Raw genomic sequence first — 27,913 nt, 5'->3', positions numbered from 1 at the left:
CATCGCCAGGGAACCCACTGCTCCTCATGTCTCCGCTCAGCCGTCGGGACGGCTGCGCCTGTGCTGTGCTGTACCTTGTTCTGGCCATTCATGCTGCTGAAGTGCAGACTCTAATCTCTGGTCTACCCTTCACATAAGTGTCACCAGTGACCGTAACTTTCATGGTGGGGTTGCTTTTCTTTTATTTCTTTTAATTTTTTTTCCTTTTTAAATTTTTTTGGGGGGTGCTTTTCATGGAGCGCCTGTGTGTGAGACAGGGCGCATTAGTGCGAGTGGCTCCAGAATGTGTGAGTATCAGCACCTTTGCATGGAGCCTATCTCCAATAGCCTTGCCCACCCCCTTGTCCACTGGATCAATGCCTCACTCTGGTGCGCACCAGCTAACTCTCGCCAAAATAATTCACTGGCACGCAACTTCCCTTTCACTATAATTAGAAAAACTTCCTTTCTGTGCCTGTGTTGTGAAACATACCCTACCAATCTTTCCTCTCATAACTTTGTTTATTCCGGTCTCTGCGAGGGATTTACTGTATAATGAATGGGTGGGCTTGACGCTTGACCTTTCGTTTAGGAAGCAGGAGCCGGGCGGATCCGAGCTGCCAGTCCCGGGACGGAATTGGCCGCCTTCCCCCGCCTCCTCGCTGGGTAAAGGTCGCCTTCGCAGTGGCAGGCAGCCGTGTGGATGCCGCGATGCTGGCGGACAGAGAGATTCAATACAAAGGCGAGAAACGAGGTGTCGCCGCCAGCCGGCGCTGGAAGCTGATAGCCGGTGTCTTCTTTAGCCTGTTGGTCGCTGCTTTCATCGGGCTAGTGGGGTACTTCGCTGGTTACAGAAGCTTCTTCTCAGGTAAGAGCTCGCCTGTTGTCCCGGGAAGCTCCCGCGCCCATCCCAGCCCACAGAGCCCCCCAGAGGGAGATCCAGTGACTGGCAAGACTCGTTCATTGCAGTCCAAATGAAGGGTTTCAACTCGAAACGTCGACTGTCCATTTTGGTATTGGTATATTATTGTCACTTGTATCGAGGTACAGTGAAAGACTTGTCTTGCATACTGTTGGTACAGATCAATTCGTTACACAGTGCAGTGAGGTAGTACAGAGTGCATTGAGGTAGTACAGGGTGCATGGGGGTAGTACAGGGTAAAAACAATGACAGAATACAGAGTAAAGTGTCACAGCTACAGGGAAGTGTATTGCAGGTAGATAATAAGGTGCAAGGTCATAACAGGGTAGATTGTGAGGTCAAGAGTCCATCTTATCTCTTTCCCTCCACAGATGCTGCCTGACCCTCTGAGTTCCTCAGCAGTTTGTTTTTCTTTACTCCAGATTCCAGCGTCTGCAGTCTCTTTCTTCCATTTGCCTGATGTTGCTGGGTGCCCATGTCACCAAGGCGGGAAAAACCGGGAGTTCACACATTATTCACAATAGTGATGAAGGTGCCGATTACCCTTCCGGAAAAGCTGCTTTTCATCATCTCGTGTGCACCGACAGATCTCCAGGGTGCCTCACCTGCACACGCTGATGCAACGCAGACAGTTGCACAGGCTAACTCTGACACACAAATATCTATACACACACACACACACACACACAATTAGAGAGGATATGCCTACATGGGTGCACACACACAGCTCCCTCTCACACAAAATCAAATGCAAACATCTCAGCACAGTGAACTTGTACAGTCTGAAATGCATGTACTCTGTCACATGTACTTATAGGCAAGTAGACATGCACAGAGTTATATACATACACATAAAGAATAATATGAAAAGTGGTCAAACTATGTGCTTGCTAAATCAATTTTATACACTAACCAGTGAAGGAAAGCTGTGAATGGAACAAGGTGAGCTTGATTGGTGCATATTTAAAGAGTATGAGACAAAAATATATAGATGTTGGAAAGCACTGGGAAGAAGATTACAATTTGCGGGCACCAACATTCATTCCAGAGGTGTGGCTGAAATGTTTGTTAATTACCAAATAACTAACAACAAACTGAAGCTGTCGGCTATCTTCACCCCCTCTGAGGCTCAGATTTGCTGGGATAAAGTTCTACCTGCCATGGTGTGTTAGGCTGGATGACAAAGTGTTGCCAGATCCTGCCCCTACCTGATTTGTAAACATTGTCGCAGAAATTCACTAGATTTTGATTGTCTTTGGGAGTCTTGCTGATTTTTTTGTTTTGCTCCCTGTAGACAATAAGCTACTAGTAGCAAATACAATACAATCATCCTGTGCTTAATACAACACAAGCTAGGAATGTCTTGCCTGTACAATTCAGTATTACATTGCTTTCAAATAGCCCTCTAACTTACAATATATCCACTGCCAACTTCACAGCCACCCAGAGTGGTTCAAAATCAACACACAAATCACAAATCTTCACAAATCTGTGTCAGCTACAATTAAACAGCAGAAACTGACCAAGACTCTCTGAATAGATTGCATCAAACTATAGGACAGGTTGGTAAACTGGCCAGTGTAACCCAAGTCAACTGATCATGGTCAGTAAAATGGAAAGCCCATGAGAATAGGTAAGATGGAACTCAGGTGCAACAGATGTGTCCCTGAGTCCACTCCTGTAACAAAGGCACTAAGTTAAAACTGATTATTGTAAGAGTCCATCACTATGTTTTCAGTAACAAAAGCAGAAAAAGCTTGCAATCTTCCCTGATTCAGGCATAACATTAGTGAAGAAAAGCAACAAGTTAATTTTTCAGCTATAACCCATCATTAGAGGACTGATGAAGGGTTCTGCCTGAAACATTAACTTGCTATTTCTCTCCACAAATGTTTTGTCTGACTTCTTGCATGTTTCCAGCAAAGTGGACCCATTAACCATTCTGGACATTTCAAAGCTAAGATAATAGACTTTATTGGGTAAGGTTTTCAATGAGTATGGTGCCGAGGCTCAGATTGGCCATGATCTAACAGAATGGTGAAGCTTGCTTAATAGCAAAGGTCAGGAGAAACCATCACGTATCTTTGGTGTAACCCATGAATGCAGAGCCAATTCTGATAAAATAGCACGTCAAGTTTCACTGCTCCCATTGTGAATTTCTAGGAAGGACAGGATTGGTCTTTGGTTTGGTGCTGCCCAAGCTTGGATTGCTCACTGACATCAATCTTAACCCCCCTGCCCCCAAAAAATCTAGTTTTAATAGAAGTGGGAGGAAGGGATGGGCGATGAACATAGAACAGTACAGCACAGGAACAGCCCCTTCAACACACTATGTCTGTGCCCACCATGATGCCAAATTAAACTAAACTCAACTGCCTGCACATGGTCAATATCCCTGCCTAATCTTGTGCTTGCCTAAATGCCTCTTAAACGTTGCTATCATATCTGTTTCTACCATCTCCCTTGGCAGTGTATTCCAGGCACCTACCACTCTCTGTGTAAAATAACTTACCTTTAAACTTTCCCCCTTTCACCTTAAAGCAATGCCCTCTAGTATTTGAGATTTCTACCCTGGGGGAATAAACTCCATCTACCCTATCTGTGCCTCTCATAATTTTATATACTTCTATCAGTTCTCCCCTTAGCCTCCAGCGTTCCAGAGAAAACCATCCAAGTTTGTCCAACCCCTCCTTGTAGCTAATGCACTCCAATCTAGGCAATACCTTCTGACCCTCTGCATCGTCTTCAAAGCCTCCACATCCTTCCTAGAGTGTGGCATTTCCTAGATATGCACGTCATCATTTAAACAGTATAATGAGGCCGCCTGTCTTCATTTTAACAGTCACTTTATTCTTATGTACTTATGTATGGAACGATCTGCCTGGAAACAAAACAAAAGCTTTTCACTGTATCTTGATACATGTGACAATAATAAACCAATTCCAGTTCCAATTCACTGGCTGTGGGCTCCCATCCAGACCCTCAGGAAATTTGGCAGCTCAAAGCAGCCAAGGCCACTGAATCCAGTCATATGTACAGCATTCTTAAAGCCCATTAGGAACACAGTGTTTTCTCCAGGCCCAATAAACATCAATAAAACTCCCTGTGAAATTGTCTACTCCCCCTAAACAATACACCAACTCTTTGGCTGGATTTGATCAGTGACATGATAGGTTTAAATATTGATGATTAGGTAGGAATAAAAAGAAGCCCCACCACAATTTAACATCTCATCATTTAACAAGCTTACTCCATAAAAGACCTTCACCCTGTTAAACTGGAGGGTTATGGGCAGAAACCCCAGCTGCAAAACATTTTGAAGGGACACAGCCTCCACCCTTCCCCATACCCCACTCCATGACAGTGGCACAGAAGTGCTTCCTGGGTAAAACCTAGGCCAAACTTTTCAAATACAAATTCTTCAAATGATTGAACTTTCAGTACTTGTGGAATCATATATGTAAGAGAGACAAAAGGTTTAGTGAGATGTTGGGAGAGAATCAGCAATGAGTAGGGAATGTCACATCGACTCTGCAATGGTCCATGTGCCACCTTGCTCAGGCACTGAGGCAGCAGAGTTTTGAACAGTTATATTGATAGAATGGTACATGAATGGAAACATCAGTCCGTAATTACTTGTAGAAATATTCTGCTAGATTTTGAATTTCTGGTCATAGTCCAGAGTATTTGATGTGTTGCATATCAAAGAATCACATAGCACTGAAGGAAGCTCTGCTGACTTTTAGAAAGAACTCATATTCCTGCTCTATTCATATAGCCAAAATTAACAGGTGGTCTATACTTTGCTGGGTACTAGACAATGTCTGTTCCCTCCACTGATATGTGTACATCCAAATTTTAGAGTGAAATCCATTGTTGTATGATTTTGTGCATTTCTATATTTATCTACAGGTAAGATACATCTAATGGAAAGAGAAACAGAGTTAATGTTTCAGTTAATGTTTAAGATCAAAGATACATTAACTCTGTTCCTCTTTCCACAGATGCTGCCTGACCTGCTGAATGCTGCTATCATTTTCTGTTTATATTTCAGATTCCCAGCACCCGCAGTTCTTTGATTTTCAATGTAAATTTACCTGAATTATCTTTCTTCAGATTGCAATGTAACACAGCCAAAGATACTGATTATTGATCCAACCACACCAGCAGGATTATACCTCTTAATTGAGTGATCTGTCATCATGCCACACATATCGAAATCAATGTATATTTACAAAGTAATTTAATGTAGTAAAACTTCACAAGCAGCTTTCTCGGAGAGGTGCTTGGTGAAATTGGCAAGTTTCAGAGTCACTTTAAAGGAAGAATGAGTGGGGGGAGAGGAAGAGAGAGAGAGAGAGGATTAGAGTTTTTGTTCTAGGGATTAGGCAGATGAAGGCACAGCTGCTGCGGGTGGAGCAAAGAAAACAAAATCGTCAGGAATCCTGAAGTGTATGAGCGGAGAGGTTGCAAAGGTTTGTAAAACCAGAGGAGATGGGAGATAAGGAGGGCTGAGCTCATGAAGGGATTTGAAAACAAGGGTGGGAAAATGAAAGAGCCATCATGCAGAAAAGTGTATTATTAACATCACTTATATTAACTACAATTGCAGGAAATGATCAGTGGCGTCACATTGGTGATTATGCTTGAGACAAACTGAATCTTATTAAGAAGTTACAGAACGTAGACCATCATAAATATAACCTAATCTTAAACATAATTTTATCTTAACATTTAATAGCTATGTTGGTGTAGGGATAATGTAAGTTTGTTCAAAGGTTCAAGAAAGGAGGGAGACAGAAAAGAGGGAAATATAGGCCAGTTAGCCTGACGTCTGTTATTCGGGAAATACTGGAATCTGTTATTAACTAAGTAGTAGCAGGCCATTTAGAAAATTGCAGTACAATCAAGCAGAGCCAATATGGTTTCATGAAAGGGAAATCATGTGTGATGAATTTATTAGAGTCCTTTGAGGATATAACATGCAGGTTGGGTAGAGTGGATACAGTAGATTGAGTTTGGATATCCAGAAAGCAGTCGATAAGGTGCCACATAATAGGATACTGCACAAGGTTGGGGTTATATATTAGCAATGGATGGAGAATCAGCTGACTAACAGAAAACAGAAAGTGAAGGTAATTGGTCGATTTCAGGTTGGTAACTATAACTAGTGATGTGTCGCAGAGATCAATGCTGGCGCATCAAGTATATAAATCTACATTAATGACTTAGATAAAGTGCATTGCAGTTAAATGCACTGATGTTATAAAGATAGGTGTGAGAATGCAAAGTCTGCAAAGAGTTAGATATAGACACCTTAAACAAATGGGTGAAAGTTTGGCAGATGGAGTACACTTGAAGAAAAGTGAAGTTTTCCACTTTGGTGGGAAGAATAGGAAAGCAGAAGGTGTGATCTGCAAGATAGATTTTTGATTTATAGAGAAGGCAAGAATTATGGTGAATAGGCAGAAAATTGGAGTAGACATCAGAATCTCATTGAGCAGCAGAGCAGGCTTGAAGAGTTGTTGTATGACACAAATTGAACATCTTTCAAATGACAGTTGGCTAGACAATGGCCCCTACAGTCTTTTAAATGTAGCCTACGGGTTCTTAATACTGTTGACGTTCTAAGTATTAGGTAAGTGTGCTATTCTGAAGAACAAAATCTCAATGTGCAACTTTTAAGGTACCACAAGATAGAACTTCAGTCACAATCAAAAAAGGGCAATTTGATTACTTATAACCAATATTTTGTTCAGGTACATAGGGAAATTTTCTGTAGTGATCTGCTGATGGAAGTCCTTGCAAGGCTGCATTTGCTACAGCTAACAGTTATTGTGACTTCTGAAAAAAGTATCCAATTTCAAAACCATCTGGTTTGTGATGTTTATCCAAAGCTCAGTGTCACCTGACTGAAAGAACACCCCTATTTTATATCATCTGACAAAATATGGCCATCTGACAATATATGGCAAACTGCCATTTATTCTGAACACTAACATTTTCTGGGGCATAGCCATTTAACCCTGTATTGTAGAGTTTAAAAAATGAACAATCAATTACTTAAGGAAACAATAGCAAATGACTAGATAAACTGATAATCAAAGTTGCTACATGGCAATAGATGCAATTTCAAATGTCAATGGAACATTACAAGTTAAATTCAAGATGGATAGATGGTTGATAAGCGAAGATAAGTCAGATCATGGAGAAAAGTCAGATTCTTGGAGAAAGGTCATGAACCAGCCATGATCTTACTGAACAGAGAAAATATCGTGGAGCCTAATAAGTATTCCGGTTCCTACATTTCTAATCTTCTTATTTTAGAGGCAAGGCTGTCCCTTTGATGTGCCATCACAAGGACTCTGTCTCACAACAGCTCAAAACATACTCCCTTTATGCAATTTACTCTCCAATGTATTGATGCTGACTTGCTTATAATTAAAAAAATGCCAAATGTAATATTAATGAAATATTGTTAAGAAATGATTTCCACAAAATGCAATAGATGACCCAGTGAAGAAGTTATTGACGGCTTAATATTCACTCAGGAATCAGCAGGATCTAGGCCCATGCACGAGATATCTTGCTCAGTGATTTCCCGTTTCACCCTGCCACTGTTGTTAATACCATTGCACAACTCTAGTGTACAGGTAGTTCTGCTATAATGCAATAGTTATATTCCTAAGAAACCTCATATTATAGAAAGTCGTGTTATTGCAGAACAGGCTGTAGTTGCCTTCAAAGCACAGGCTTCAACAGGTTTTTCCAAACGGGATTGCGCTATAAACAATGTGGTTTGCATAATGCAAATAGTGTTCCCTAATCTATCAATTGCATTATAACCCAATTGGCGTTTTGGAAACATGCTTTTATTGCAGAACTACCTGTACTTCACTTAAGAAACCCAGAAAATTGACAACAGAATAAGCCTAAATGCATTTTTGGTTGAGGAGTTAAGGCTATTTAATGTCAATATCCACTTGGAAAAGAAATGTAGAAATCATCAACTTTGATATGTCTTTGCAAGATTTCTGCTTTTATGATATTTTCTTAAAGTAATCTTTTTTCACTTGTTAGGTTCTTCACATGGTGCTGGCCTTGTATTCATCAGAATGCTATATCAGAAATCAGTGAGGTGAAGATTTCAAAATAAATCTTATCAAACTAATGAACCAAAAATGTGAGGCTAAGGCTCAGATGCTGGCACATTTGCCTCAGGGTCTGAAAGTCCAAGTCCAGTCTAGAAATCTGATCACAAAAATCTAGCAGGACACTTAAGTGCAGAACTGAGAGAGTTCTGCCCTTCCAGAAATGCTTGCTTAGAAATTCATCAGCTGGTTTGTAGTGCTACAACTACTTAAATGGAACTGAATTTCAGGGGCAGAGTACATCACACTGTCGCTACTGTTTAGCTTCATTGATGGGGATGAACTTCTAGACACCTGTCTGTCAGATGAGCTGTTATATTCCCATCTGCTGCCTCAGGTGAATGTGGAAAATCCCACTGCACTCTTCTGCAGCAAAGCGAGTTACCACTGGTGTCATAGCCAGTATTTATCCCTCAATTAGTGTCACTAAAATTATTATCTGCTTGGTTGAGCTTAATAAAAAATTGGCCATATTACCACAGTGAACAACTTTAAAAAGTAGTCCACTGGTTGTAGACTGTTTAAGGAGAACCTGAGGCAGTGTCCGGCACCTCACAAATATAAACCTTTCAAGTTAATAGAAGATAAAATCAGCATGTAGAAATTGTTTATAAGAGTAGCAATGAAAAATGATCCAGCTGAATTTTATGCTGCCAGCCCTTTATTCAGATAGCAATGATCAAACTCTGTGAATCATGACCTCTCCCTGCATTGCCCTATTTTCTGTCTCAGTCAGACAGCACGTCATGCATTTCCATAATTGCCCTGTAATTATCATCATTATAGACACCACATAACTAAGAGTGTCTTTTACTGATGAATTCTCTAAAGTACCAGAAATGTTAATCATACTGTTTATTGATTTTCAGATCTGGGCAGAGAATTGTTGGTTCAGACACACCCTGTTTGAATTTAGATCTCAAATCAGTGACTACAGACAATCATCTGAATTCATCAGATCATCAATCTAATCCTCACTCGCCCTGCTTTCTTCCTTAAATAAAAAAGAAAATGCCGTAAACAGTCAGCAGGTCAGGCAGCATCTGTGGAAAAAGAAATGCACTCAATGTTTCAGGTCAGAGACCATTTGTCACTTCTCTCTCCACAGATGGTGCCTGAACTGCTGAGTACTTCCAACATTTATTTCAGATTTCCAGTATCTTCAGTTTCATGTTGATTTTCACTCTCTTAGTTAATTTACCCCATCCTAAAACCATCTCCCCTCAGCTGGATGTGTAAGCTAATTCTGGGGGAGGAGTCCAGGGGTGGGTGATGATATTTGAGGTGGTTGCCCTCCATTTCATGGTCATTCTTTTCACATGCATGTCAATGCTGGGTAGAATCAGGCTGCTCAACAACAGAAACCAGCCCAACAAAGACTGATTGTTTGCTCACCCAGCATATAAGCAAAGGCTGAAGAGGATAGATTGCCAGTAAGAACCCTGCCTGGTTTCCTTTCGCTACTTGCGGCCTTCAGATGATGAGTTAAATTGCATTGACTAGATAGCTCTACTTGGAGCTGGCATAGATTTGATGGGTAGTCTGTAACAATTCTACGAATCTAACCTGCCTGTGGAATCACACCTGAGATTTTGCTCGCTTCTTATAGCTCAATACCACATTTACCTGACAAATTGTTAAGTTTGATTTTACAGTCAGTGTTGCCATTTGATTCAATGACTGCCTGTCTTCCCTGACTAATTACTTAGCAGGGAAACCCCTTTGTAGCTGTTTGGTTGTAGTGTTGCTGATTTACTGTATCTCATAATGAGCTACTCTCAAATCAGACAGGGCAGCTGAGGATATTTGAAAAAACATTTTCCTTCATGGCTTGCACTGTGGCACAGCGAGCAGAGCCACTGTCTTTGCAGTACCAGGGACCCAGGTTCAATCCTGACCTTGCGTACTATATTTGTGGAGCTCCTACATTCTCACTGTGACCATGTGAATTTCCTCCAGGTGCCCTGGTTTCCCCTCACATCCCAAAGATGTGTTGGTTGGTAGGTTAATTGGCCATAGTAAATTGCCTCTCGTATGTAGGTGAGAGGTAGAATCTGGGCAGAGTTGATGCAAATATGGGGAAAATAAAAAATAAGATCAATGTAGGGTTAGTGTAAATGGGTAGTCAATGTTCGGCACGGACTCAGTAGACCAAAGGGCCTGTTTCCGTGCTGTATCTATGACTTTGTTGTATCTCTCTATGAATCCATGATGTGCACCTTTGAATAATGGGGACCACACCTAAACTTTAGATTCATGTTTCCATTAACTTGTGTACAACTTTGTCTTTGAGAGATCATTTAGCCACTTGTGATGGGAACAGCACTAAGAACAGTCTCTTCCAAACTTCCGGGCTTAAAGAATTCAGCAGGACATTTTAGCAAAATAAACCATAAATGGGGTCTTAGGTTTCAAGAGCTGGGTTGTCAGAGCTTGGCAGCTGGGTGCAGCTCTCAATGTGCATTTGGAAAATCACTGATTTAAAGGAATAAACAAAGGGAATGGCAAGTAACATAAAACTCATTTCCTTCTTTTCCACTTCAGACAGTTGCTATGAATCTGCAGGTGGACCTTTCAGCCCAGATGGGGACCTGCTTGACTACTTGCTTCAAAGCGGAATTATTGAGAGGAAGGATGGTCTGCTGGTTACATGGCACCATGGTGCAAACAGCAAGAGCCAAATGGAAGAAGCTCTGAACAGTAAGTATTCAAAGCCAGCAGCCCAGATCAATGAAAACAAAATACTGAATAGGAACAGATTACTAGAACTTAAAGTACCAAGGTAAAGCATTTAAGCAGACAATATAAATGGTCAAAAGATGACACGATGTGTTTCCAAAGTGGAAGGACTGGGAGATGTGCAAAAAGCTGAGTTTGATGTCAGAATGAAAACTGCAACTAGAGAGGCTGCTTGGCTCAGCTTTTCACTCCTTCCACAGACCAGGTGCTACCTTCATTCTCATGGACACCCGACATTATTTATCTGATCGTTTGAAGGAATGCCCTCCACAATCAATCCCTAGATTATTCATCAACCTTCACAGTTCCAGTTTGCAATCTTGACTTGTCGTTCTCCACAAACGTTATCCCTCACCCTACTTCTCCTTTGTAGGAAGAGATCATGTTCCTGGAGAATTTTATTATTTTGTTCTACTGTCTTGCTGCCAATCAACAAAAGAGAGGTTATTGGTAAAAACCATGATTATCCTTGTCCTTTGTTTGTCTTCTTTAGAGTTTCTTGGAAATCAAGTTCTCTGATAAAGATAGGGAGACAATGGCCTGAGAAAACAAGATCAGTGTTGGAAAATGTATAGAAAGAAGAACAGCTCACCAAATGAATTGTAGATCAGTACATACACCTCATGAAAGCTGGTACAACGGAAACACAGAAAGCTAGTGTGTTAATTGATCCTTTGGGAAATATTCATTTGAAATGAGTTGTCCTATTCCTTTCAAACAATGCTGCTGATCTAAACTCAGTGTCTCTCTTAATATTTTGTTAAACTCTTTCAAAAAAAAGTTGACCTTTTAAAAAGTGCAGATTCTTGGCCAAAACACCAGCAATAACTCTTCAGTTCTTGTTTGAAATAGAGCCATGGGATCTTTTACATTCCTCTGAAAGAGTTGACATAACCTTGTTTCAACACCTCATTGAAAGGCAGTACTCCCTGAGCAACAGAACCCTCTCAAAAGTTGTGAGTATCACGCAAAGAGCCTTCAAGGCAATTTAGACAAATTGCGTGGCCAATGCAAGATAATGTTGTTGAAAGTGAAGTAATTCACCTTGTTAGGAAAAACAGAAAGGCAGAATAATACCTAAATGGTGTTAGATTGGGAAATGTTTTTGCACAAAGGGACCTGGATGCCCTTGTAACCAGTCACTGAAACAAAACTTGCAAGTTCAGCAAATAATTACAAAGACAAATGGCACGTTGGTCTCCAATGCAAGAGGTTTTGAGTGCAGACACAAGGATGTCTTAGTCCAGTTTTATCTAAGAAAAGTTGCACTTGGCATGGGCGGAGTACAGGAAAAGTTCATCACTAGTTTCGTGGGATGGTGGGACTGTCATATGAGGAAAGGTTGGGTAAACTAGGCCTTTATTCACCAGAATTTACAAATATGAGAGGTGAACATATAAAATTCTGACATGGCTTGACAGACTGGATGCAGAAAGGATAATCTGCCAGACTGATGGGGTCTAAAAACGGGAGTCATGATCTCATGGTTTGGAAAAAGACATTTAGGACTGAGGTAAGGAGACCTTCACTCAGAGGTGGTGAATCTGTGGAATGCTCTACCACAGAAGGCAGTGGAGGCTAAGCACATTTAAGAGTCATAGAGCAATACAGAGTGTATACAGGCCCTTCAGCCCAACCAGTCCATGCCAACCACAGTGCCCACCCAGCTAGTCCCAATTTCCTATGTTCAGCCCATATCCCTCTAAGCCCACCCTTCCATGTACCAGTGCAAGTGCTTTTTAAATGATACTATTGTACCTGCTTCAACCACTTTCTTTGGCAGCTCATACCATATACTCACCACCCTCCCATGAAAAACTTGCCCCTCAGGTCCCTTTTAGATCTTTCCCCTCTCACCCAAAACCTATGCCCCTTAGTTTTAGACTCTCCTACCCTTGGGAAAGGACCATTATCGTCCACCTTATCTATGCTTCTCACAATTTTAAACACTTCTATAAGGTTGCCCCTCATTGTCCTATGTTCCAAGGAATAAAGACCTAGCCTGGCCGACCTCTCCCTATAACTCAGGCCCTCTAGTCCTGGGAACATCCTTGTAAATCTATTCTGTACTCTTCTAAGTAAGAGATAGATACATTTCTAGACACAAAAGGTATCAAGAAGTATCACAGGCCAAAGGCGTTTGTGTGGTATTGTGTAATGCACGATCACTTCTGTTGTGCTAGAAGCTGAGCTGTGCTGCCTTGCCCAAACAGATGTTGAGGAATCTCAAGCGCCTGGGTTTTTGTGATTATTACTGCCTCATTGCCCATGTGTTCCCAGGTAGTGCCATGGTCCTGGAAGCTGACGTCAACATTGAAGGACTCAACACTCGAAATGAGACTGGCATCCCTGTCATGGCGCATCCACCTGACATCTACAGTGACAACACCTTTCAGGAGTGGCTGGACGTTGTTATCAAAACCAAGAGAGGTAAAACTCACCGACTTACTCCCAGCAAAGTCAAGACTCTCCTCCTGCCTTTCCATCCATATACATACCCTCTTTAAATGTTTTTAAACAGGAAATAGTTTTCTATTTCCACAGGAATCTCCGATGTTTGATGAAGTGCTTGAGATTTTTGCTTTGGGAAGGAAGAAGGAACAATCAGAAGGGATATTCATGATTATTGTCACAATCATGGCCAATGACAATATGTTAAGTTTCAACACAAGCCATCATTGCAGTGAGTGCTGATAAAAATCGAGGGACTCGTCATACTGGACTCAGCCGACTGCCTAGATTTGCCATCCACATTACTACATGCCTCACTTACTTAGGATGGATGTGATGGGCTGATCTTTCTCGACCTCTCCATCCTCAAGTCTTACAGTGGAGTCTGGACACCAGCTTAGTTTTGTGCGGTGAAATACTGGCCCCACCCCTGACAGCCTTTGACAGATCAAAGCTGGGAGATAATTTTAATAGTTTTTAAATGTCTCTGACATTCAGAAACATTTAAAATTATTAAAATGTAAATAAGCTTTTAAAATAAATATTAAAAATAAAGATAGCCACTGACAGAAAACATAGAAATAATATTAAAAAAAGCTAAAGTAAAATAACTAACCAAAGATAAAACCAGAAAATGGTCAGCAGTTGAGGCAGCATTTGTGGAGAGAGAAACAGAGTTACATCCAGGTCAATGAGCCTCCATCAGAATTGGGAAAAGTTAGAAATTCAGGCACGTTTTAAGTTTTGGAGAAGTGGGAGGGGCGAGGAGAACAGAGGGAATGTCCATGACAGCACAAAGACCAAGAGAAATGGACAATACAGATAGGCATTGATTAAGAGAGGGTGTTGAAGTCTTGATAACAGCAGCTAATCTGTCTTGTGGAAGTATAAAGAGAGAATGAAAGAGAAATTTGAACTGAAAAAGAACATTTTCTATTTTTATTTCAGATTTACAGCATCTGCAGTTTTTTTTTGCATTTTTATAAACAATACACATACCTTCCCCTATGTCTGGAATCGCCATTGAAATCAATGTGCCTCTCAAATTCTATGCCAGGTCTGATCCAAGTGGTAATTCCCGAGTATAATTCTGGAAAAATTTAGCTTGACTGGGCTTTACCATTGGACTCTGTGTGCAGAGTTCAACAACAGAGCTTACTGATAGATGAAGTGCCTTAGTAAGTCTCCAACTTGCACGCTTTATAACTGAAACCTGTGGTCCACCGACTGCCACACACAGCAAGTCAGAACAGATTATTCGTAGCTCATTTCACCAAGAATAAACTCACTTGTTCACATTAATCTTTCTGGTAGACTGCACAGCAAAGGCACAGCAGGTGCAACTTTTGCCCCTGTGGTCATCGGAGTGACCAATGAAATAGTAATAATGTTGATTATAGGTATGTACTTTGGGAAAAAATGACAGACCAACTCACCCTTCTCACTCTGCAATTTCCAAGATATATAAAAAAGCCATTTTTTATGAATAGGTATGGACCACTAAACCTAATCATACCTCTCCCTTATTCATTAATCAACATTACTCTACTCACTTGGTTTGGCTTCTTCACCCCAGTAGCCTTATTTTTAACCACTGGTTCTGAATCATGCATCACAGTGATCAACATCTACATTATTCATTATTTGGATTGCATTTATTATTTACCCCTTCTTGCCCTTCAGATGGTGGCCTTGAGCTGCTGCTTTGCAGTTCATACAGTAGTAATAAGAACAACTGATTACTTGTTAGGCCATTTCAGTGGACAGTTAAAGAGCCAACCACATTGCTGCAGATCCAGAGTCACACTTATATGTCAGATTGTGTAAGGGTAACAGATCTCCTTTGCAAAAGGACATCAGTGAACCAAAGGAGTTTTTCGGACAACCTCGTAGCTTTGTGATGGCTGTTGATGATATTAGCAGTGTGGTTAAGAAGGCATATGGGAAACTTGCCTTCCTTAGATAAGATATTGATTTATTAGTCACACGTACATCAAAACACACAGTGAAATACGTCTTTTTCCATTGTTAAGAATGTGCCGGGGCAGCCCACAAAGCTGGGGTATAGAATATAAAAGCAGGGAGGTTATGTTACATTTATACAAAACAGTAGCTAGGCACATCAGCAGTATTGTGTGCAGTTCTGGTCCCCATGCTATAGAAAGCATGTGATTACACTGGAGAAGGTGCAGGGGAAATTCACCAGGATGTTGCCTGGGGTGGAGCATTTCAGCTACGTGGAGACATATGCTGGATTTGTTGTCCTTGCAGCAGAGAAGGCCAAGGAGTGATCGGAATGAAGTACACAAAATTATGAGGCGAATAGACCAGGTAGATAGTGAGAAACATTTCCCCATAGCAGAGGTGACAATACTCAGAGGGCCTAGGTTTAGGGTAGGGGGTAGAGTGGATTTGACGAAGAGTTTTTTCACTGAGAGGATGGTTGAAACCTGCAACTCAATGCCAGAGTGGAGAAAGGTTCTGTCACAACATTTACGTAGTATTTAGCACTTGAAATCCATGGCATAGAAGGTTATGTGCCAAGTGAGATTAGCACGGTACTTGATTACTAGCATAGACATGGTGAGCCAAAGGCCCCATGTCCATGCTGTTTCACCCTATTACCCTCCAGCTTTTAATTCCAGATTTGTCTAAATATATGAAATTAAATTCCACATCTACTGTGGTGGGATTTAACCATGTGTCTACAGATCAACAATCCTGATCCAGATTACTCATCCAATAATCTAATCTTGAAAATACCCCTCTGACATTTCTCTTCGAACACTCTTATTAAAAGAGATTAATTAATACATAGTAAAAAATATTAAGCCTTTCCTAGGCTGATCATTAGAGCATCCCATGGTTCCCGTCTGGGAACTTGGGACATTTCAAACAATAATAAATCCCTTCATAGAGAAATTATTTAGTTAATATTATATTTTGTGTATTACTCTGAATCCTTATTAAATGTTGTGGCATCAGTGGCCCTTAATTTTATAATACTAATGCAGACATCAGCAATGATGCACAAGGAGCTATTAATATTCTGGGGAGGGAAAGGGGTCCCCAGGAGGTGGATTTCCAAAGACCCACTGATGGATATAATAAGTGTTCTAATGAAGTCAGTCAGCCTGTGGCGGTAGTGCAACAGTAGTTGCAAAAGTTGGTGATCACAAGCAGTCTAGGTTAGCTTGGGGCAGCAATTCCATTAAGAGTTGATTTAATAACTTCCACTGTTGTTACAGGATACCTTGGAGGCAGTAATGTCAACAACAGGGAACTCAATGGCTGTTACCACTGCCACCAGGAAACTCATTGAATAATACTTTTTGTGTGCAGTTGGAATAAACACTCATAGTTCACACACAGTTTTCACTTACCTGTTCTTTATATTGTTCCCAACAAGGCAGGTTTGTGTCTGGAAAATTAAATAATTGCCATTTTAAGCATTTGCTTGCAGAATCATTAATGGAACGGCCCCTCTGTTCTCAATGGTGTGTCTGAATCCAGTCTACAACCTGAACAACATCAGAAGCCAAGAACATTACACAGTTCTAAAATATACATGAGATCCAAGATGTACTCATTCTTAGTTGGCCAAGGGTTTAACTGTTGTAGTTAACTGAATATTATTTCCTAGGTATGAAGCTGGATTTCAAAAGCATTGATGCAGTGAACCCTTCCTTGGACATCCTGGTGAAGAAATCAAATGAAATGTCTATCAACAGACCAATTTGGTTAAACGCTGACATTCTGATTGGCCCGAATGTCCCACAGTTCATTAAGCCCGTCAATGCTTCCAGGTAACTTTAACCTTAGTGATGTCAATTTCAAATCCATCTCCACAATTACTGAGCACCAATCTTTCCTCAATGAAAACGGAACCTCTTCCTTGTTGGCCGAGACATGCTGGATAGAGAAATCAATCTAACTTTTTTTGCACCTAAATATTTCTGGATATTGAATTGGTAACAAAGAAATGCCATGGTGTCACCCATCACATGAACCACTTCTGAAGTTGTTTTCCAGTATTGTGTCAATACTACGACCAAACATTGGAACCATGCAGGGTGATATGTACATGCGTCCTAGTTTACACTGTCTCCCCTTGTTCAAGAGGCACAAGCTGCACAATTAACTGAAGACTTTTATGAACTTCATTGGGTTTATTGTCAATATTCCAAATAGTCAATGGTAACACTCATTACATGGGTTTCTACTTAGGCACGCCAAATAAATTCAGGCGTGAAACTGTAATCTTGTATGAATCAAGACATACAAAAAGAGAACAGAACAAAACTTCTAGAACATGGAACATAGAACGATACCGCACCGAAATAGGATCAGCCCACCAAAGCTGCGGGGAACAGAGGGAGGTGGACCATGTGTGGGCAGAAGGGATGAGTGAGATGGACCATGTTGCCCATCTAGCTCATCCCTTCTGCCTGCACATGGTTCCTATCTCTCTCTTCCCTGCCTATTCATGTGTCTGTCTACATGCCTCTTAAACATTGCTATCGTAACCTTAAACATCACTATCGTAACTGTTTCTACCCCCTCCCCTGGCAGCGCGTTCCAGTTGCTCTGTGGTTAAAAAAAAAGAACTTGCCTCACACATCTTTAAATTTTCTCCATTTCACCTTAAACCTATGCCCTCTAGTATTTGACATTCCACCTGGAAAAAAGACTCCGACTATCTCCCCTATCTATACCTCTCCTAATTTTATATACCTCTATCAGGTCACCCTCAGCCTCCAACACTCCAGAAAAGACAATCCAAATTTGTCCAAGCTCTCCCTAGAGCTAATATGTTCTAAGACAGGCAACATCTTGACGAACATCTTCTATACCCTCTCCAAAGCTTCCACATCCTTCCTATAATGTGGTGACCAGAACTGCACACAATATTCCAAATGTGGCCTAACCAAAGTTTTATACAGCTGCAGCATGACTTCCTGACTTTTATACTCAGCACCCAACCAATGAAGGCAAGCGTGCTGTATGCCTTCTTTACCACCTTATCCTTGAACTTTGTAACATTCCTTCATTTGCAGAAGTTCCTCGCTGAACAGTCCTGCATAGCATTTAATATCCTGCATAGCATAGTATAACATTTATTAAAAAATAAATCTTAATTTTTAAATCCCATCTCATCAGATACCAGCTCTAAGGACAATGTTTTGGGGATACTGTAGGTCTCTTTACCCAGCAATTAAAATATAAACATTTTTATTGCAATTCCTGAAATATTTCCTTCTCAATCTTTCCATTCCTTAAAAATGATTGTATACTGAAAATACAGCTGCAGGTTGCACGGTGTAACCATGGCAGCGTCATTTCATGCAATAACCATGACTGCACCCTGTCACATGATGTATTCATAGCTGCATCCCTGTCATGTGATGAAACATGATTGCCTCCCTGTAACATAATGTATCCCTGACTGCATCTGTGTCACATGAAGCCAAAAGCAGTACAAGCAGGGTTTGGCCAAACACTCTGGTCATGTGACCTTTTATCGCAACCATATTCCTTCACCATATTCCTGGATTCCCGCGTTTTTCAAAAAAATGTGATGCCCATTGTTGTATCCCTTTCCCATGTCTGTAAGACCTTACTTTGTGCTCCTCCTAGCTCTGGCACCATGACATTGGTCAGAAAAGCAGTTTATCTATCAAATGTACTCAGGGTGAGATATGTCTAAATTATTCTACACAATGTTGGTTATTGCAAAATGTTAGTTATTATAAAATATAAGTATTGCTTTCTGATTAAAATAATCTTTGTGATATGTAATAGCTGATTGCGAATTACAAAGTGGAAACAGTTGAAGGGGTTTGGATGTTTTACATACAAAATAATATTCCTCTGGACTGAGCGACAGGGAGACTTTTAGCCAAGAGGCTTAAAAGGTAGTTAGCAACCCAGTTCTTGGACTTTTCCAGTTTATTAAACTAAGTAACAATGACTGTCTGTAGGTGAGTGAGACATGCTGAAACTAATCAAGCAATTACAAATTGAGAAAATTAAATACCATTTTATAACTACATTCCTCGTGACAATAGATGGTATTACTCACAGAGAGCTGTGTATATTTGAAACAGCATGTTTGTATTTTTGATTTCAAATATTCTGCCCCGACTAACCCTCTGAGTTCTCAGCTTAACGTCAACTACACAGATGCCACACAAAAAATGAATCAGTCCTGATTCCCTAAACTGCTCCAACACCTATGGCAAGTCACTTGTTCGATGGACAATACATGACTTATCCAGATGATTACGGCTGCAGCACTCGTCAAGTACTTGAGACCTTCCTGAACAAAGTGATCCACTGGTTTACCCCCAGTTCCAGCCACACACTTCGTTGATGTTCCCACTGCGCTCTCAGTCCCGATTCTGACCACACCACTACCCACGTTCCTGATCCCCAGATCTGGCCACACCTGGTCCATGTTCCCACTGTGCTCCGGGGTCTGGCTGCACATCTACCCACCTTCCCAGACCCAGCTCTGGTCACACACTTACCCACTTTTCTGAACCCAGCTCCAGTTGCACAACGGGCCACGTTCCAGGCCCTTGGTTCCATCCGCACACCTACCTGTATTCCCAGTATCGGCCACATCCCGGCCCAAATTCCTGACCCCATTTCCAGTTGCACACCTGATCTACATATCCACTTTGCTCCTGATCCCCACCTCCAGACACTGACCTATCCACAGTCCTGAGAGCAGCCTCTAGCTGCACATCTGATTCATGTACCCACTGCATTCCTGACGTGTAGCGGTTAGCGTAACGCTTTACAGCGCCAGTGACCCAGGTTCAATTCCCGCCACTGTCTGTAAGGAGTTTGTACGTTCTCCCCGTGTCTGTGTGGGTTTCCTCCAGGTGCTCCGGTTTCCTCCCACATTCCAAAGATGTACAGGTTAGGAAGTTGTGGGCATGCTATGTTGGCGCCAGAAGCGTGGCGATACTTGTGGGCTGCCCCCCAGAACACTACGCAAAAAATGCATTTCACTGTGTGTCTCAATGTGCATATGACCAATAAAGATCTTATCTCTGGTTGTGCACCTACCCACTTACACGATCCCAGCCTGGCCCACCCATCCATCACATTCCTGACGTTTACTCTGGCTGTGCACCTACCCACATTCACGATCCCAGCCTGGCTCACCCATCCATCACATTCCCAGACTCAGCTCTAGCCATACACCTGGTCTATTTTCTTACCCCTGCCTCAAGGGCATACCTCCCCACATTTCCAAGGTGCGACCATTAAGAGAGGACCCAAAGCAGTGGTTCAGAATAGAAACTTATAAATTCCTCTCCATTCAGAAATCTAAGAATTCCATGTCAATTTTTTTCTTAAAAATATGCACTTCTCTATCACATGGACTGGTAAAAGTACAGCTGTGGACTAGCTTTGGCCCACAGGCTGTTTGTTGGGAAACAATGACCAACAGGATACACCGCAGAAGTTCACCAAAGCATCCGCACTGGTGCCACCCAAATACGGAGCACCTAGAGAGACAAGAGCAGCAAGCACACAGAAACACCAGCACTTCCATGTATATATCCAAGACACACACCACCAGACTTGGACATCTATTAGCATTCCGTAATGGTTGCTGGGTCAGAATCCTGGAGCCCTTAAAAGCATTCTGAGGGCATCTTTATCATTAAGACTGAAAATTTGAAGAAGGTAGCTTTCTGCTCTCAACTTATGAGGAAATCAGGAATAAGCAATGAATGCTAGGCTCACCCCTGATTCATAGAACAGCACAATACAGGCCCTTCAGCCCACAATGTTGTGCCGACCTTTAAACCTTGCCTAAGACTATCTAACCCCTTTCTCCCACATATCCCTCTATTTTAAATTCCTCCATATGCCTATCTAGTAATCTCTTGAATTTAACCAATATACCCGCCTCCACCGCCGCCCCAGGCAACGCATTCCATGCCCCAACCACTCTCTGGGTAAAAAAACCTTCCACTCACTATCAGAATTCCCTCACTATCAGAATGAACGAGAAGGAAATCCTAATACTGGCCAGATATCTTGAAGCTGTACTAAGATTAAAGTAGCATATAGAAGGCTTCAGGGGAAGCAGAACCTGCCGGCTGCAGGACCATATATTAAACAGAAATTTTGTATGGAATTCTTGTTGAACAATTTCTAATTCTGATCTGTAAAATATTTCATGTAGGTTCCTGAGCCTTATTCAGCAGAAGTTCCCAAATGTTGTCCTCTCCCCTGGCTGGATGACATTTCACTTACCGCTGATTGCAACCAAACCCTACACCCGAAAGATGGTGGAAGACATGTATGGCCTGGTCAAAGGTTTATCACAACGTATCACGTTTCCTGTCAGAGCTGTGCTGTTGAAGCAAGCCTGGCCACATTTTAGTTGGCTGCTCAGTCAGTCACCAAGGTAAAGGCAACGGAATGGTAACTAACAAAAGCACTGCTTAGTTTAGCAATTTTAATATTGATAAATTAATAGATTCTAGGTACGAGTGAAGGTATAAGATAAGAATCACTATCCTCAAATTATGTTGTGAGTGTAAGGTATGGTGAGCTATTGCTTGGACCATGAGTACAAGTTCCAGGTATCAAATAAAACCATTAGGAACAGTACACAAAAAATGCTGGAGGAACTCAGCAGGTCAGGCAGCATCTATGGAGGGAAATAAACAGTCAACATTACGGGCCGAGACCCTTCATCATTGAGTCCTGATGAAGGGTCTCGGCCCAAAACGTTGACTGTTTATTTCCCTCCATAGATGCTGCCTGACCTGCTGAGTTCCTCCAGCACATTTGTACTGCTCCAGATTCCAGCATTTCTGCAGAATTTCTTGTGAAAACCTTTAGGATATGCCACAGGGGGCCAATGTGTTTGAAACAAAAAGGTGGTTTGAATGCCAACCATGTGGGTCTTGTTGTCAGAAAACTGTTTCATCCCCAGTATCCCTGCCATTGGTTAAGGCCAAAGAAAGAGCTTGCTCTTTGACCTCTGTTGCTGGAGGTGGTCCAAAGAACTTGTGACAGAAATACACCCAGGGTCATCTCCTCCTCACAGCACTGGGGTGAAGTCAGATACCAACATGTCCAATGTGCAGAACTGCATGTCGTTCTTGGACATGCCCCTCTTTTGGAAATGGGCATGTGTTTAGTGCCTGTGATGTGTGGGCTGGTAATGTGGTAGCGGAAAGGTGGAGCTTGAAAATAAAATGTCATAAGTGGGATGAATGTGAATTTACTTTTGCTCACTGTTATCTGGCAGCTGGGTAATGATGAGACTCATGTGAGTGTACCCTGCAGCATTTGTTTAGATAGTAATTAGAAACAATTAGCATAACCACATGCAGCAGTGGGTGGATGCTAATCATTGCCACCCATAATATGAATGCAAAGCTCTGAATTGAAAATGAAATGGGCATTTGTTCATATTGAGTCATTGCCAGAATCAACACAACCAATTTACTTTAATCCTTTAAATACAACTGTTCTATTAAAAAAAACTGACCTGATTCATTTACTGCGGATCTTTTAAAAAATCCCAATCAGCAGCCTGTATTAAAATTTACATTTGCCTAAATTAATTCAAATAATCTCATAATTTATTTTATTTGACTCCTTCTTTGATGGGTTATTGTTATTGGTTGAATCTTGCTATAGGGTAATTTGCCTTTGTTTTAAGTACAAAAGCAAACAGGTACCCCAACTAGAATGTGAATCTAACATTCTGCTGGAGATTGCAGAATTATGGTTAAGGGGAAGTCGTGGAGGCTGTATGAAATGATAATGGTGTTTTCAACCATATACATGGTTTCCACAGTCACCCAGTGACAGCCTGTTGTGAACACAATGCTAGGGAGTGCAATGCTTTGAGCAATTTATTTTCCTTTTGATATTTTTCAGTGCTCACAATCAGTTCCAGGTTGTAACTCAAAGCATTGACAAAAATATTTGTCCTTTCCCATACAAACAATCATTCATCCTATCAGAATCAAACTGGACAAGCTCGTGTACAGGACATTTATAAGAATCACACGAGGTAGCACATCCAGTCTGTGTAACAGGAATTATTTCTGAGTACAGAAGCAATTGCTGATTCATTGCATGTGGCTTGGAGCTTTTTGATGACATGTATCTACTAGAATCAGTCACTGCCTTCCTCCCCAGGCTAAAGAGGTGTATATAATGTTCACAAGTCACCCTTCAACTATAGAGGCTATGTACATATGTGCGTACACAAGCACACCACGGTCAAGTTGAGGTGGGGTATAAATGGGCTTATCTCTCCTTCAACCTATTCCAAGCCAGCCTATTCATCCACATTATAGAGGAACTAAGTGCAATGACTGGCAATGGGAATTTACCCACTGGGGTCAGCCTCTAGGCCAGGGAGGGATATATCTCCACAAGAGTTTATTCTTGTGGTCCCTATCAACTGGAAAACTACACATTCATGGATTGAGGATGAGGCTGATGACATTTCCTTCGCAGAAGGAACACATTCACAAGGAATAGTCATAGAGACCAATGATGCCACTGGAAGCATCATTTTAGAACCAATAAATATCTTGAAGAGTTGAAAGAAAAAAATAAGAAATGAAATAATTACTGCTCATCTCTGCACTAGTTTCCTAAAGAGTTCAGTGTTCTTTAACTTCCTACCTTTCATATTTGTAATGGTTGTTTGTGTATGTCTGTAGGTACAGCCTCACTCTCTGGCAGGGATCAATTGATTTCATCACTGTGGAAGATCTCTTATTCTTCAGAGACAACAGCAACGTTGAACAAATCTATTACGACATTTATGAACCAGTTTTGTCAGAATTCAAACAAATTGCATGTATGCATTCTAATTTCTTTGCATTTATTCTACTCTTTCTTTCTACATTGCACAGCTTCCCTTAGGAACTTAGCCTTGATGCTCTTGCCTTTTGCCCTGTTACCTAGTGGTTGAGGAGACCACATGAGCACAACCCATGAAGAATTTAAGTTTATTCATCCAGAAGGAGGTTGTCAAGTTTCTACTCATAAATCCCTTACTGCAGTGGGTTTAAAAGCTTTTGTGGCAACCTGCAGTGAAACCCAACCTGGTTAACCACTGTTCAACATTAATTAGCTGCATTTTTACTAGTGTTTCTATGGTCACTGTACTGCTTTTGTAAGTTGCTGCCCTTAAAGAGGTGATATTGACTCACCTTCTTCAACCAGTCCAAACCTTGGGGCAAAGTGCTGTTAGGTGGGGAGTTCCAGGATTTTGACAGAGCAAGAATAAAGGTACAGCCATATATTTCCACTTCAGGATACTCCAGCAACTTAACTACATGATCTCTTGCACTCCTGCACTTGTGCTCCTGCAGGAATCATCCTCTTTCTAAATGGGGGTGAGGGAAGGAATTTAGAACAAAATAAAAAATAACTTACATTTTCCTGGAGAGTCAGAATTCAATATAATAAATCTAGTTCATCCATTTTCATTGTGTTCAGTGCAGACAAATAGAAGACGAAGGTTTTACCCTGGTGGGAAGCTATTGGACTATTTTCCCCCTCAAGATTTTGAAGAATTGCAGATCCATTGGTTTGACATTGGAGCCACGTTTTTGAATTTGTCAGAACTTCTTCAAGGTAATGTTGTCCTCCACAATTAATGAAATTCTTGGTCATGCCACTGGATTCACATTTTGAGCGACTATAAGCTCAAACTGCGACACAAAAATAATCAAAATGAAAACAAGGATTATTAAAACTCAGAATTAACTAAGTGCCCTCATAAAATCAGGTTAACATAAAAACTTCCACAAACTATTATTGCAAGGGTGTCTTCACTGAGATTGGAATGAATTATTTTCCCCATTTAGTTGCTTCTAAATTCCTCTTTCCTGCCACCCACATTATCCCATTTCAAAATTCATGACACATACTGATATCTCTGATCAATGAGCAATTTTGTGCAGCACCCCAAATTACAGAAAAATGGCATGAACTGCCACAAACTCTCTAAACGGTTAGCAGAGGAAGATAATTTCCCCCAGTAAGTTTCAGATAGATTTGTGCCCAGATCTCAGTAGTGAGCATTCAATGTACTGTGCAAGTAGAGCCAAAATGGTTCAGGGCATTAGCACTCATCCCCAATCATGGACTTCATTAGACCTGCAATTATTTGTTTTTATGGTTATTTTCTTTGGAAAATGTAATCTAGTTGTGGTATATATCAGAGAACATGAAAAGATCAATCTCTTGGGAAAAATCCAGCATAATGTAACTGAATAAAAAGATCTTAAATATATCTAGACTCCACTGATCAAAGAATATTTATGTTCCCATTCTTTGACAGTAACTGAGTGGCCTCTCCCCCCGCAAGAATTCAAACACAGAACATGCACATTGCTCAGTAGGAGCAGCTGGGTTGATCTTTCCTGTTCCTAGCCTATTATAAGATACTGGATTTGACCTTCTGCAATTATTTTTTTTAAACTTCATTCACACATGTAGAGCAGAACATCATGGGCAGCCTCATAGCCTTGTTGTTGTCACATTCAAATGGGCATGCCAGATATTGTTGAAGGAAACCGTTGTGTCCATCTCTAAATTAAGTAAAGCAAGCCTTGTCAGGAAGATCATCTATTATCCCAATTATCATATTTGTTTTCAGCTCATGTAAAAAGTGCTGGACATTCACTAAAATGTTGTGATCTGGTCTTCTGTTCAGCCTAAACCCAGCACATTATATTGCCCAGTTGATTTGTCTTTGAGTTACCTACTGCTTATAAAATATACACTTTACTCAAGTTCCAGAAAGCACACTGCATCTGGGAAGCTACAAGGGCACTAATACTTCTTGCACACTAAACTTCTGCTGGACTAGGGAGAATAGTAATAAACTTTCAATGTGTTGAAAGTAGATAAGTGACCAAAAATAACTATACATTCGATGGAATGAAAATAAAAAACACTGGAAATACTCACAGGGTCAGGCAACATCCAGGGCGAGAGAAGAGTTAACATTTCAGGTCGATGACCTTTCATTGATATTCAGCTGCTGGATATTTCCAGGACTTTTTTTTTATTTTGGATTTCCAACATCTGTGTTTTTTTTTATTACATATGGGGTGGGCGGGGGGGGGGGGGGGGTAGTAGTTGGGCTGATACAGTGATTCAGCTTGTAGAACTACTGCCTCACAGCTCCAGTAACCTGGGTTTAATCCCGACCTCCAATGCCGTCTGTGAGGGAGTTTGCACAATCTCCTGGTGAGTGCATGGGTTTCCTTTCACATCCCAAAGGCGTGAAGGTCGTTAGGTTAATTAAGCCACTGTAAATTGCCCTTAGTGTCTCTGTGAGTGAAAGAATCTGGAGGGAGTTGAAGGAAATGCAGAGAGAATAGGTTTCAAGGAAAATATGTGGGGGAATGGATTGCCCTGTGAACTGGCATAGGCTAGGTGGGCTGAGATAGCTTCCTTCTATGTCATTAGGAAATATAAAAATATAGTGGGAGGGGTAGGGGCAAGGAGGCAGAGAAGACAACTTTCTCTAATGAGCTTGTAATAAGACATGAAAATGTCATTGAAATACCCAGTGTAAGTCAAAGAATGTACACTTTACTCATCAGTTTCCATCATTCTAAGAATTTCCACACAAGGGCTATTTCTGGACAAGCGATTTTCATTTGGCTGACCAAATACGTAAATATTCAATACCATTTGAGAAGATGAAATGGAGTATGTAATACAGATATGTAACAGTTGCATCCTGGGCTGGCACAGGTGGACAGACAGAGGAAAAGTCTTCTTACTGCAGTTCTTTGGGTCATATCCACTTTACAGTCAATGAGTCACTGATTTCACCTTCAATTATTACCTGAAGGCCAGGTTCTTCTTATATAGTTAAACACTGTCTGGGTTTGGTTAAGTTGTAAAACTGAAAACATAAGCCTGAACACATCATATAAATGTTCTTATTTCAATTTATTAAGGAAACGCTGGAGGAATGCTTGTTCTGAATGTGAAGAGTAAAGGCAATGTTATTCCAGTGGTGGAAAGTTCCAAACCTGGATCAGAACTCCCTTTGAAATCAGTTCTGAATCAGGTCTTTCTTTCATCAAACCGGTGGGGCATTTACCTAAAGATAAAATCCACACAGGCACTAGCTCCAACCCTGTATCTGCTTCGTGAACTTTACAGAGTACACCTTCTCCACATACCCGTCTGGATCAGCATGGATCTCTCTTATGGCAACTTCAGCACCCCTGGCTATATTGAAGGAAGCCAATTCATCGATACCATCAATAAGATATTTCCTTTTGTAACTATAGCTCCAAGTTGGCCAGCTGAAGCACTTAAACATGGTTACACAGAACCATTGGTGGAAGATATGCTGAGTCTTTGTCAGGGGTTGTGGCAAATGGTGTCCTTCCAGCTTCAGGCCATTCCGTTGTCTAAATCGTGGCAGGCGGCCTTCAGACTGCTGCAGGCTTCCCCCAGCTACACTCTGACAGTGGAACACCTACATGCACAGGGCACATATGTGGATGGGTTTCGAGGGCTGATCAACATCCGATTGCACAGCAATCATCGGATTTACTACCGCTTACCTCCAGATTATAGAAACAATTTTGAGATGGATATTTTTACTTCATAAAAACTGATCCCCAACTCT

At 41.2% G+C, this 27,913-nt stretch overlaps 1 protein-coding gene across 1 annotated transcript; it reads left to right on the top strand.

Annotated features, from left to right (window-relative positions):
• Window positions 1-554: 554 nt before the first annotated feature.
• On the top strand, window positions 555-27,913 carry fam151a (family with sequence similarity 151 member A). The gene is made up of 8 exons (XM_052011452.1): window positions 555-847; window positions 10,597-10,752; window positions 13,072-13,221; window positions 16,886-17,048; window positions 21,452-21,676; window positions 23,964-24,103; window positions 24,748-24,885; window positions 27,231-27,913. The coding sequence occupies exons 1-8, from the start codon at window positions 691-693 to the stop codon at window positions 27,893-27,895; spliced, it is 1,794 nt and encodes a 597-aa protein (XP_051867412.1). The 5' UTR covers window positions 555-690; the 3' UTR covers window positions 27,896-27,913.

Source organism: Pristis pectinata, chromosome 3 (assembly GCF_009764475.1).
Source record: "Pristis pectinata isolate sPriPec2 chromosome 3, sPriPec2.1.pri, whole genome shotgun sequence".
NCBI classification, from domain to species: domain Eukaryota; kingdom Metazoa; phylum Chordata; class Chondrichthyes; order Rhinopristiformes; family Pristidae; genus Pristis; species Pristis pectinata.
Note: the sequence above shows the minus strand (reverse complement) of the source record. Positions and strands in the feature narration are given on the sequence as shown.